Here is a 12,904-nt window from a genome sequence, read left to right as displayed (position 1 = left end):
AAATGGAAAATTGTCTCTGTGTGTTTTCACCATCTACTTAAAAAAAAATAGAGAGAGAAAGGCAAAGATATTTATAACTTCTAAAATGTGTACTTTGAATTATAATCTTAGACCAACATCAAAGATAACATTAAACTGATAATCATAGAACCCTTCCTTCTCTAAAGAGCCCCCCCCCCCAGGCATATGATACCATTTTTTTTGTTCTATGGCAAGAAAAATATGCATGTTCTAAACATAAGCACCCTCAGAAGCCCAGGGTTTTATGTGTATTTTTGTCACTTTCATACATGTGTTCTCCGATCACCTTTGGACCTGAGGACTCTTCGTTTCTACTTTCCTTGAGCTTTGCATTTTTTTTTAATTATTGCGGAAATGTCAGAAAATACAGAAAATCAAAATGAGGGCGGTAAACCAAGGGGAGCCCCGCCCTAGTTCATTCAAGCACACACATCTTGACTACTGTAGCATAGGCTGCCCCGCGCTTCTGTACGCGCCTCACTCATTGCTTGTCAGAGCCTCCCACACACCTTTCCGCATCCGTGAATCTAAATCCCCAGTGCTTTATGACAGCATCATATTCTGTCTCACAGAGGCGCTGTACCAAACTCTTACTGATGCTTGAATTGTGTCTCTGTCCTACAGAGATTGATGTGAGAGTTCATTCTTGTACAGTCCTTCCTGCCATAATTTGATTATTTCTTTAGGATGAATTTCTAAAAGAGGACTCGCTACATCACAGAACTTTCAGTATTCACTGCCAGCAAATTTGACAAAGTTGGACTAATTTCCATCCCCACCACTCCTAGTATGAGTTGTCCGTGTTTCTTCTCTTCACCAGTACCACATATGATTGATATCTGTATCTTTACATCTTGTGGCAACATAACGGGCCAAAAAGAGTGTTATTATTAATTTTGTTGTTATTAATTTTCACTAACAATGATCTTGAGCATTTTATATATGTTTATTTCATCTCTGATTATTTACCTTTTTATTGATTGATGACTGAGATGTTGGTCTTTGTCTAGTAGGTTTAAAATGGCTCTTTAATTAGCAGGTATATTAACTGTTTGTCATTTGCTAGTTAGCATGCTTTATGGCTATTTCTGCTTTTGTTTTTATTGTACAGTTTTAAATAGCTACATTTTAAAGATAGCTTTATCATTTCTTCTGGATTTTGTGTCTTGCTTAGAAACACCAAGATTGTTTTTCAAGTTTTATGCCATGCTTTCTTTGAGGTCTTACATAGCTTTTTAAATATTTAACTCTGTGATCTATTTGAAAATTATTTTGGTGTCAAGAGTGATTCAAGAATCCATCTTAATGATTTTTTCTGTATGGCTAGCTGATAATCACAGCTGATAGGAGCACTTTGTTTTTCCACAAAGTAGGAGCATACTTAGTTTCCATATACCCTTGTATTTATGTCTTGATTTTCTCTTTTGTGCCATTTATCCATTTAGACATGTACCCACGCCATCAGTTAGAATCCACTATCCCCTTCATCTAGTCCTTAGTAACCTCGCTCTCTCCCCAACCCCTTCCTTAGTAGATTTGTTGCAAATGGGTAGGGAGTTTAAGATAAAAAAATAATAAGGCAACTATTTCCTTGCAAACCTTTAATATTTACTTTGGTTTTCCTTTTTAAAAAGTTGCCTTTGGTTTGCTTCAGTCTTTCTCACTGTTGTGGCATCAACCTAAGTCATATCTTCAGGAGCGTTGTGCAATTTGGGGTGGGGGAGAAGAGTTCAATGTAAAATAAAAGCACATTATAGAAGATCTGAGAAACCTATCATTTTGGTCTGTAAATATTCAGTGAGAGAATGACATGTCATGATGGAGATAGAGTGGTGCCCGAGAAGAAACTGGCAAACAGAGAAGCAAGGTGATCTAGGTCATGCTGTATGAAACAAAAATGTGGAGATGTGACAGGAGTGATTGGTGAGAGTGTGAGTGTGTGCGTGTTCACATGCATGTGTGCACACATGTAATAATCAGTTCCGTGTTTGTCCATTTATCAAATGAAGATTCCACCAGATGCTCTTCAAGGTAGCTTCAGTCTCTTCTAATGATGCATCTTTTCTAATTTTGTTGATCCTTTTAGATCTGTTTCACTCTTCTAATTATGGGTGTGGTGTGTGGTCATTCCACATTAGACCTACACAACCACCATTAAAGGATAAAAACCCCACTCATCATGTTTGAAAACAGTGTCTATTTTTTAGCTACCTACAGGAAAACAAGTGACTATGTATCCGTCCACCAAAAGGAGCTGAAAGCACTTTCCACCGCTGTTTCATTGACACTGTCTGTTAATCTCTTTGCATAGATGTTAAGAAATCACTGCCTGTGGCTGAAAATGAATGATAGTGGGCTGGACAGTGGCCTGATCATGCCTGTAATGTTTTATCTCCTGTAGCATGAGTGGCAGAAGGGTTTCTCCATCTTCATGGCAGAAGTGTTTAAGGGGAGAGCCAGGTGTTGACACTCCTGTAGCAGGGCCACTGGAAGGTGCGTTGGCAAAGAGAATCGCACCGGGGAAGTCGCTGTGGGATAGCAGTGGTGAGGGACAGTGAGGGTAGTAAGAATAATTAGAGAACCGCTGCGCTTACTATAAATCTCGTGGAGGGACTGTTAAAACCTTTCAGTTTGGCAGAAGAGAAGACAAAGCTTTGTCTACTTTGCACATCGTCTTTTCAGATTTTTTTAAAATATTCTTTTTCCTTCTCCCCCCAAGATTGATTGATTGATTTATTTATACAAGCACTGGGATCAGTCAGAAGTGCGGGAGGGTGAGAGAATTCACCAGAGCCAGAGGAGAGAGCAGAGCAGGCTGACTGATGAAGTACACTGCTGAGGGGAGCAGTGGGTGCAGCAGGAGAGGTCTGCGTACCATGTGGGACTCTCGCCAGCGGTTGGGCATCAAACCGGAGCTGCAGAGGCTGCGGGCAGCTTTGCAGCCCAGCGCTCAACCGCTGCGCCACCAGGGGAGGCTCCTTTTTAGATTTTTAAATAATGAGATTACTTCCTTCACTAATAATCACAAAAATACCACCAGACAAATGTATTCTTTGTGGCTGTCTTGACGAAATACATGCTGAAATTGATTCCCTCTATTATTATAAAGCTGCTTGTTAAAAAAAAAAAAAAAAACAACATGGCAGAGGAACAAGGGTGGAGGTCTTACTGTCAGTCATTTTAGAGGACAGATGGACACATCTGTCCTTTGCTTGCTTAGAGGTTTTGGTTTAATAGTAGGCTGTCTCAGTTGCACTTCTTTCTGTTCTCCATTGCTCCTGCTTTTGTTTAGAACTTGCATCTAGCCAAATGGGGAAAAGCAATAGAAAAAATCATCTCATAGTTAATCATTAAAAAATCATAAAAATGAAATGTTCACAAGACTAATGTTTGTGAAACTGACTTGACTTATCTGTGCTGTAGAGGCAAACCAAACCTACTGGACATGGGGTCTTTGATGATCAAGCCCATCCAGCGTGTGATGAAATACCCCTTGTTACTGTGTGAGCTGCGCAACACCACCCCTGCTTCACACCCCGACTTCAGTGCTCTGGAGGATGCCTTCGCGGCAGTGAGGGACATTAATGTCAACATCAATGAGCTGAAAAGACGCAAGGACCTGGGTAAGAAGGGCATGCCGCAAGGGGCCTGCCTGCGTGCGGTGAGCTGTGAGTTTCCTGCAAGCAGAATGTCAGGCAATGGTAGTGCCCAGCAGTCTTGCTACTGGAAAGCATATCCTTGCATACTTGATTACGAAAAGTGGATTTCTCTACATGGACTTCCTGATGGTAGACTGAAAATTTTCATTTTTGTAAGATTCTACCAAATTATTCCCTTCAAAAACTGTATTGGTTTAATCCTCGACAACAGTGTATTAAGATTGCCCATCTCTCCATGCCCTCACCAATGCTGAATATTAGGAATACAATATGAATTTTGAAAAAACAAGAGGTGGAAATGATTTTCAAGGTAAAAAAAAGTTCAGTAACTCAACTTGCCCCAAGTCTCTCAGCTAATGGAAGACACTAAGGATCTGAGGTCTCTTATGTTGGATGCATTTGTCTTTTCATCAGTTAGGTGCTGATGCTTCACTCCTGAGACCCCAGACAACAAGTGTCTTAGAGAAAGGGAGAACTTCCCTATACTCTCAGGACTCTCTGTCATGTGGGAGGAGCTCAAGTACTGCTTCTCTGACCGTCAGTGAGCTGGGGGGCTGGGGTACATCTGGGCAGCGGCTTGGGCAACTGCATCTGCAGCACAGGCCAAATATCCTATAGATTTTTGCTTAAATACAAATATCAATCTCACCAAGGCTTCAAACGTGACCCACTTGCTAAGCTATATGTGTTCAGACACACTATTTTTCTGTTTCAGTTCTAAAATACAAGAAGAATGATGAAGATGAATCACTCAAAGACAAATTGTCTAAACTGAATATTCATTCAATTAGCAAGAAATCAAAAAGAGTGACAAATCACCTAAAAATCCTGACCAGAGGCGAGTCACAGGTAATCTGTCTCTTTGGACCACTTGCCCACACGACCGCTGGCATCTTTGTGCGATTCTGCCCTGTTGTTGCCAGAGCTGTGCTCTTGCCTTCTCTGTCTCTGGGGGAAATGGTGTGGGTGGTTCCAAAGCAAGCCTGGGCTTTCCACTCAGGCAACAGGAGATAGGTCAGAAGGTCATGGACACAGCTCAGGAAGGACTGACACGGGGTCCTGGCATTCCACCAGCCCACGCATGGTCTCACCCAAGGTGTTGCCCTCCTCCACCCCTGTTTATATTTTTGCCTTTTAAATCCTCAGTTTCCTTTAGGTTCTCTTGACAGTCATCTTATGTTGATTTCACTAAGTTAGCTGCACCCCCCCATCCCTACCTCTCCCCACGCCCCAGGTGCGCATTTACTACTGGCTCATTGTTTTGTGTCAGCTCTTCAGCCCCCAATAAATAATGGGTGGGCTAGCAAGGACTCTCAGGCTTACATGTATGTGAAACTTACCTGGGGAGCTTGCTAAGAGATAGACTCCAGGGTTCTACAAGTCCAAGGTGGCACCTACAAGTCTTTATTCTCACCAGGAGTCTGGGTGTTCTGAAGCTAATGAGCTGGAAGGATGTGACTAATGGAACACTCTTTGAGAATCACCAGATATAAAGTTCATGGCTCTGATTTATTAAATGCTCTTTTAACCCCAAGTAGGAAGACCAACTCTTCAGATGCTTAGTGGTCCTTATTATACCTTTTTCCTTCTCATCTGCCTGCTTCCCACACTTAATATGTTATGTCTAAGTGAGGTATGTAGTTTAAACTAGAGGCAACCAGTTTTCCACAACATGTTGACCTCACTCCCAACTGTTAGAAGAAGCTTCCTTTCTTCTCCCATGAAGTCACGGCAGCCTTCTGATCTCCTAGGTGCCAGTGGCCCCATGTGTTCCCAAGCCAGGCAGCTCTGTTATTTGGAGGTCTCAGCACAGGGCAGAAATAAAGAGCAAAGTCTTTGAAGTCATTCATATCTGGGTTTGAGCCTCACTTCTGCCACTTAGTGAGTACTTGTCCTTGGGCCTAGAATGTAAATTTAATGCAGTCACCTGTAACCGTGTGATTACACAGGTACCTCACGTATGGAGTGGTGGTGAGGATTAAGTCAGATGACACATACAAACAAGCACCTAACACAGTGCCAGCACCCAGTGTGTATTCGCTGCAGCCGTCACCACCACCACCACCACCCTCTTTCTTTTATGCCCTTGCCTTGTATCGAATTCCCCTTCCGGGGCAGACTTCTTGCTTCCCATACGGATATAAACTCCATTATGCATGCTATATTAATCATGGTTTTTTTTTTTTTTTACTTTCTGTATTTTATGCGAGTACATAGCCCTCACCACCCCTTTATAGCATGCAGTGTCCCTCTTCTCTGAGTCACCACAGGGCCAGGGCCCCACCAGCTGGAGAACACCTCGATAGCCCAGAGCCTGCTGGAATTATTCAAACTGGTCAATCTTTTTTTCTCTTCAGCTTTCACTGATTTGCCCATCATTTACACAACTGTGTAACTTTAGGCAGACAACTTCACTCTCCACGTGTGCCCACTCTTCACACAACCTCCCCCAGAGCTTCAGGGCCAGCACCCCATCCCCTCCCCTCCTGCTGCACCTCCTCCCTCCTCCATCCCCTCTGGTAAGAACTCTGTTTTTCACAGGGTCTAAGAATTATTTTTGTTGTGTTTTGCCACTTGTTTTTTTGTTGTTTATATCCCCCAATTGAGTAAGACCATATGGTAAGTATCTTTCACTTTTTGACTTATTTCACTCAGCATCACCACCTCAAGATCTATCCATTAAGTCCCAGAAGGCACCATTTCATCCTTATTCATAGCCAAGTAGTGTTCCATGGTGTACTTATCCCACAATTTCTTTATCTAGTCTTTTGTCGATGGGCATTTAGGCTGGGTCCATGACTTGGCTGTTGTGAATAATGCTGCTATCAGATAGGCATGCATAAGTTTTTTCAAATAGTGTTTTCATATTCTTTGGGTAAATAACCTAGTAATGGTATTGCTGGACCAATGGAATTTCCATTTTTATTCTTGGAGGCATCTGCATACCGTTTTCTACTGAGGCTGAATCAAGTTACATTCCCACTAACAGTGCATGAAGGGGTCCTTTTTCTCCACATCCTCAGCAGCACTCGCTGATTCCAGGCTTTTTGATATGGACCATTGTCACAGGGGTGAGGGGATGTCAAACTGGCCAATCTTAAGCTGTTTCTGTGGGTCTTCCCATAGCTACTCCCTAAAGGCTCTGGTTGGATTTCCCCTCGCTCCTTTCTGTCACCTGATCAGAACCTAGTGACTCCCTTGCAGTCCTCCATGGCCAAGGTGACCCCCTTCTGGGGCCTGAAGATATAGTAAACTGCCCTCCAGCCCTCATCCTTGTCCCCTCCTGTGGCTGCTCTGAGTTTACCATCCCGCACCGACCTGTCAGGGAGCCTGGCTGCGGTGTGCCTACAGTGCCCTCCTTGTAGGCTCGCTGCGTCTGTCGCCGTGGAAGAGGACTCCACAGCACTCACCCATCCCCATGGGGACACATAATGTGGGAGTTTGGGACCTTAGTGGTGTGCAGTCTAGATCAGGGAAAGGGAAATCAAGACATTTCAGCTAACCACCACCGTACTAAAACTGAAGTGGGACTGAGTCACTCGAGAATCTGCGGTCTCCATAGTGTGAAGAGGGACAGTTCTTGCTCACTCTGGGAAGTTGCTTCCGACTAACTTCTGCTGAGGAACAGTAGGTGGATCTCCATTCTGGGCAGGCTTCTGTAGAAGCTGCTACCTTCTTTCACATATTTATCATCCACTTCTGATATTTTTTGGTTGGCAAACTAAAAGTGAATTGTAGTTAAAGTACCCTGAAGGGATATTAATTAGATTTCCCTCCTTCATCTTTTGAGAGGATGTACTGTCAGCAATGAGGCATTTCACTGTTCATCAGAAAATCAGCTGCATAGGCTGGACTGTAAGAGAGATAAATCTCCAATCAGTCCATTTTGCACTTGTCAGCAGCTCAAGTGAAGCGTGTGTTGGAGTTGGGGCGTGAAACTATTACCTCAGAGAAGGTCCTGTTCCGTCCCTCGCAGCCAGGTGAAGGCTCATGTACCAAGCTCTGTGTTAGGGTTGGGAATGCGAAGATGCACAAGTGTGGGCTCAAAATTTGGACCAGGTGGGTTTGAGTTCTGGTCCCTCCTATTAATGAGGATAAAGGAGAGGCTTCTGTCACAAAAAAAATTGCAAAACTATGGCTTATCTCCGAGAAGTGTTCATTCTCTTGCAGTAGTCCTGAGGTGGGCATCCAAATGGGCTCTGCACCCCACGTTCCTTCGGGAGCCCCTTCTCCAGCTGTGTGCGGTGCGTACCCCAGACACATGGCTTCATCTATTTGGTTGAAGCAGGGTCACCACCATGACTTCATTCAGTCCCAGGGACACTGTCACTTTGAATGATTGGAGAGTTCCCTCCTCTACTGTCCAGCCAGGACTCAGAAATGAATTATCACTTTCACTCACATTCTGCTGTCAACACCCAGTGCCACAGGCAGAGCCCACTCCAGAGGGGCTTGGGACAGGGGATTGCAGAAGGGCAACCAGGTGTTCCAACAACCAGAGAGGGGCAGCTCCCCCCAGGAAAAGAATGCCAGGGGGTGGTTGTCTCTGCCACGCCTCTGGGAGCTTCTGTTCTGGAGCCCAAAAGTGTAGCTCATCCCAGTACTGACCTCATAAGGCTGTATCAGCATCCAAGTGAGAAGCTGCAAGACCGGTTTAGCACAGTGTTGGCAACAGTTAGTGCTTAATAAATGTTAGCTATGATGATGATTAAGATAAAATTACTTAATTCTCAGATGCTTACAATCCATCAGTGGAGAGAATCGCTTAAATAATTAACTAATGTTGTGAGAGCTCACAGGACAGGCAATTAATTTTGCACAGAGCACTGAAAGGAACTGGAGGCAGGATTCGCAGGACGAGTGACATTTGAGCGAGCCCTCAGAAAGAAACAGGATTTTACAAGGCTGAAAAGGACAGTGGCGTATCAAGGAAAAGAAAGCAGACTGAGAAAGGCTAGGCCTGGATCTCTCACGATCAAACCACCTGGGTGCCAGCTATTGTGACTCTGTGTACAATAGCTGGTGAGGGGGTTCCTAGGAAACTGCATTTTAAAAAACTTGCTCCAGCCTCCTTTTCTCATCATCCTGAGTTAGCCCACAGAGCCCCTAAGGCAGGGGTGTGAAACTGTCCGGAGATCACAAAGAACCAGGCTCCACTTGAATCAGAATTTTTTTAGATGAACAATCTGAAGGGTTTTTTAAGAAGTCACCATTTTCTATGTATCGGTCTAAGGCATTAAATTAACAAGCATCTGAACCGAGTATGGGAGCTATTATCACCCAACCCCAACGTGCATCTTACACATCACACTCCGCGAGATTGTTGCTTGTTCTCATGGATTTGGCCAGCATGAGGCTGGTGCTGTCTCCTTTTGTAACCATTGTGATGGCTGAGAAATACTGCTCAGCATTAATAATGATAAGTGTATGTGCCTAGAAATCATCACAGCATTGAGAAAGCCTATTTTCCTGACTGCTAAGAGGTCTATGTGTACGATAACAAAAAACAGCCGCACAGGTGGCCACTGTCTTAACTCCACAGTGTTTTCCTAACGGAAGGACAAGTTTCGCTCAGATTACATATCAGCCTTCCTATTTTGAGTTGCTAAAGAGTCGTTGCATTTCTTTAGTCAGGAAACAAAGAATTTTCTACATAACCACTGTGAAATATTGGGATAAGTCACATCAGCAAAGGGATAAATTCCAGTTAATGGATTAAGTTTTTATTTTATTTGTATTATTTCCTGAACCCATAAGTTCACACAATTTAAGAGTATATGTACTGCGTGCCATTGAAACTGCAGAAAAAAGCTGCATGTCCTACAGCCTACGTGACACAGGCGCAGCTATGTGAGAACGGAAACAGGCTGTCTGCCCTGGTAGCCGTGCTGCCTCCTGGGCTTAGACTCAGTTGTGCTGTGCACGGAGAGAAGATTCTGTGGAGGCTGTCAGCATGTCATGAAGGGTTCGACTCAGCAAAGAGTCTGTCATGGGTTGGTCAATATGGTTCATGCTATTAAAAAAAAAAAAAGTTCTAAAAATAAACAATTTCTATCTATTTTAGGTGAAAGACAGTACCTTTAATAGAGAAGAGAAGCTATTTAGGTCCTTGGAAAAGACCGTAAGGCACTGTGTAAAGAGTACTTCATTCTGTCTCCAGCACATACAGGTAGGTGAGGGGCACCGTGTCCAAAGTTTCCACAACAAGGTGTTGAAGTCCGTGGCTATTCGGAAGCGTAACTCTATCACTTCACTTGTTCCTGTGTTGGCACCTACCATATCAAACTTGGGTGGCTGCAAACTGCTGAGACAGAAGCCGGTGTAAAGACTTAGGGCTCTGCCCAATCCAGCTCCCCCTATCGTATGACATTCTTCATGCGATTTCTGAGGGACTTGCCCGCCAGCATCCTTGCTTTACTACAGAAAAGAGCTCATCAAGGCAAAGCTACAGCCTAGTTCATTTTTTTATTTGTTTGATTATACTAATATATAAGAATAGGACTGGGCCTCCCCTGGTGGTGCAGCGGTTGAGCGCTGGGCTGCAAAGCTGCCCGCAGCCTCTGCTGCGCCGGTTCGATCCCCGGCCACCAGCGAGGATCCCACATGGCACGCAGACCCCTCCTGCTGTGCTCGCTGCTCCCCTCAGCAGTGTACTTTGTCAGTTTGCCTGTTCTGCTCCCCTCTCTGGCTCTGTTGAATTCTCTCACCCTCCCGCACATCTGTCCTGTACCCTGGTTCTTGTATAACATTAAATCTTTAAAAAAAAACAAACACAAAACCCACACATGGGTCTGGTCTTTAGCTGTCAGCTGCCTGACAGTTGGCCCCCCAACACCAGCAATCACATAATTCCAAGACAACTGAGCATTTCTACTTATTTTACAGGCAGTGTCCCGTTATGGCCCCTTTATAGTTCTGATTAGATGCATAAGTAATTCAACTCTGTCCTTAAAAGAAAATCAATATGGGCCTCCCTGGTGGCACAGGCTGTTGAGTGCAGTGCTGTGAGGCTGTCCGCAGCCTCTGCAATGCCAATTTGATCCCCGCCGGCAGCAGAGATACCCACATGGCGAAGCAGACCTTTCCTGTCATGCCCGCTGATCCCCTCAGCAGTGTATTTCAGTCAGCCTGCCTGTTCTGTTCCCTACTCTGTCTCTGCTGAATCCTCTCACCCTCCCACACATCTAGCCTATACCCCCATTCTTGTATAAATAAAATCTTTTAAAAAATATATGAAAGTAAATAAATTTTAACAAATTAGATGAATTCCAATATGCAAATTCTCCATAGCAGAAGTAGAAGACATACACTCCCCCACAAAGTCCCCATCCCCCAGGAGGATTTCCTGCCCCATTGGAGAATCACTGACTTAAACAAACCAAGTGGAGTAAGTGTAATTATCTTCAGCAGAAAAAGAGCAGTCAGGATTTCTCTTCACAGACCCTCTGAAGAGGACATCCTAGCTGGGTCTTGACTATAAGCCTGAGGAATTACATGTAATTCAGTTAATAAACGCCTCCTCCCCATTTGCCAGTCTGTCTCTTTGATGTCTGTGAAAGCACATGTTTGCCCACCCAGATAAAATGTCACACTGACTTCTGCCCTCTTGGCAACTTTGTTCTTGGGTTTCAGGAAGCCATGCCCTTAGCCCTGCAGAGTGCGGTGGGGCTTCATGAGATCTCATACAGCGAAGATGAGGAGGAGAGGAGCTGTCCCGAGGCCCCCAGGAGTGCCCCAAATCCCTGTGACGACTTTGTAAGTTATAAGTACCTCTATTCAGAGATAAGTGCAAGTTAAAAAAAAAAAAAAGCTGCTATTTTGTTATTTTTTTTTTTTTTAGAATTAGAAATACAGTGAGCACTAAAGCAAATACTAATATCAACAGCAGCAAGACTGCTTTTATCATTAAATATTTTAAAGTGGGTAAGTGAAGATTTCACTATAATCCAAATTTAATAGGACCTCCGATTGTGTTTCTAGGGGAAGTCAGTACCCATACAGCTTGTAAAATCAATATTTAGTTTAAGTCTGCATGTGATATATCAAGGATTTATTAAGTTAAGAAGGAGTCTTAAAGGAGTCTGTGGAAACTTCCAGAGTCCTTATCGGGAGAGGAGGGACTGAGAACGTAACTTTCACTAGCAGACTCTGCATTGGGAAGTAAAGCCTTTCTATTGAGAAAGGGCTTTTACCTAAGATCATGGATTGGTGCTTCTGTTTTGTGGCAAAGTACTTATTTTCTAAGAGTTCTGTGAAAACAGCTTGGGAATCTTTAAAACATTCTCGAGCCAATAAAATATTTGGGTGGTAAGCTAGTCTGAGGAGTAGTCTATAGGTATTCTTACAGTATTTCAAGTAGTTTATGGAAGATAAAATAGACTCCATCATCCTGAGGGTCTTTGGAAGTGGCATTTTTGGGTTGGCACATTAGCCTTTTGGGTCAGACAGATCTTCATGGAGCATGCCTTGCTGGGAGCTGTTTGGCATTTCTCACTGATCAGGTTCTAAATCTCAGCCACATCCCCTACCTCAAGTCATAGGACATCTGATGACTGCTCCCACTCTGATAGAAAGACACTGGGGAATGGAAAGTCACAGATGTTAAATAATTAGGTGGGGACATACATACATACATACATACATACATATACTGGATGCATGCATGGGTAGGTATACGGAGGGAAGGAAGGAAGAAAAATGGTGGGTGGGTGGGTGGGTGGTGGGATGGGTGGGGAGGTTGGATAGGTGGTTGGATAAGTGGAAGGATAGGTAGATGGATGAGTAGGTGGACAGATGGATGTATGGAGGGGTGGGTGGATGGATGGGTTGATGGAGAGAACAGGTGGGTAGGTAGAGAGATACAGAATAGAAGTTTTTATGACATGCTAAATGCGAAAAATGTGACTAGGCTTAATTATAGACAGCACATTTTAGCAAAGGCTTTAGAAAGGGCTTGCTCTTCCAATTCATTAATTAAGTTGACAAGTACTTATAGAGCACCATGAAAGAGCATGGTATATGACTTCTTCTTCATCAGGCATGCCCTGAAATTTGACAGAAAGTAGACAGAAGGGGTCTCTCCCTATCTTGCATAAAACCACAAGATGATAAATTAGGTTAAATTAAAATAATTACCAGAAAGCTCAATATGAAAGTAACTTATGGATAAAGTATATTGAGCTCTTTAAAAATCAATTATTAAGAACTCAAAATCTATCTAAGAA

General features: G+C 43.6%; 1 protein-coding gene across 5 annotated transcripts in view; it reads left to right on the top strand.

Moving 5' to 3' along the window:
* The window catches only part of ARHGEF38 (Rho guanine nucleotide exchange factor 38), a 98,102-nt gene that overhangs the window by 67,385 nt on the left and 17,813 nt on the right, over window positions 1-12,904 (top strand). For all 5 annotated transcript variants that reach the window (XR_008551570.1, XR_008551569.1, XR_008551571.1 and 2 more), the window contains exons 5-8: window positions 3,445-3,644; window positions 4,396-4,529; window positions 9,745-9,849; window positions 11,313-11,435. Coding sequence is in view for 2 of the 5 variants with exons in the window: in XM_054694590.1 (XP_054550565.1) it covers window positions 3,445-3,644; window positions 4,396-4,529; window positions 9,745-9,849; window positions 11,313-11,435 (562 nt within the window). In the remaining 3 variants the exon portion in view is untranslated. The remainder of the gene's footprint in view (window positions 1-3,444; window positions 3,645-4,395; window positions 4,530-9,744; window positions 9,850-11,312; window positions 11,436-12,904) is intronic.

This window comes from Talpa occidentalis, unplaced genomic scaffold, assembly GCF_014898055.3.
Source record: "Talpa occidentalis isolate TD23 unplaced genomic scaffold, MPIMG_talOcc4v2.1 talOcc4.13, whole genome shotgun sequence".
Taxonomy (NCBI): Eukaryota; Metazoa; Chordata; class Mammalia; order Eulipotyphla; family Talpidae; genus Talpa; species Talpa occidentalis.
This window is presented reverse-complemented; position numbering and strand designations above follow the sequence as displayed.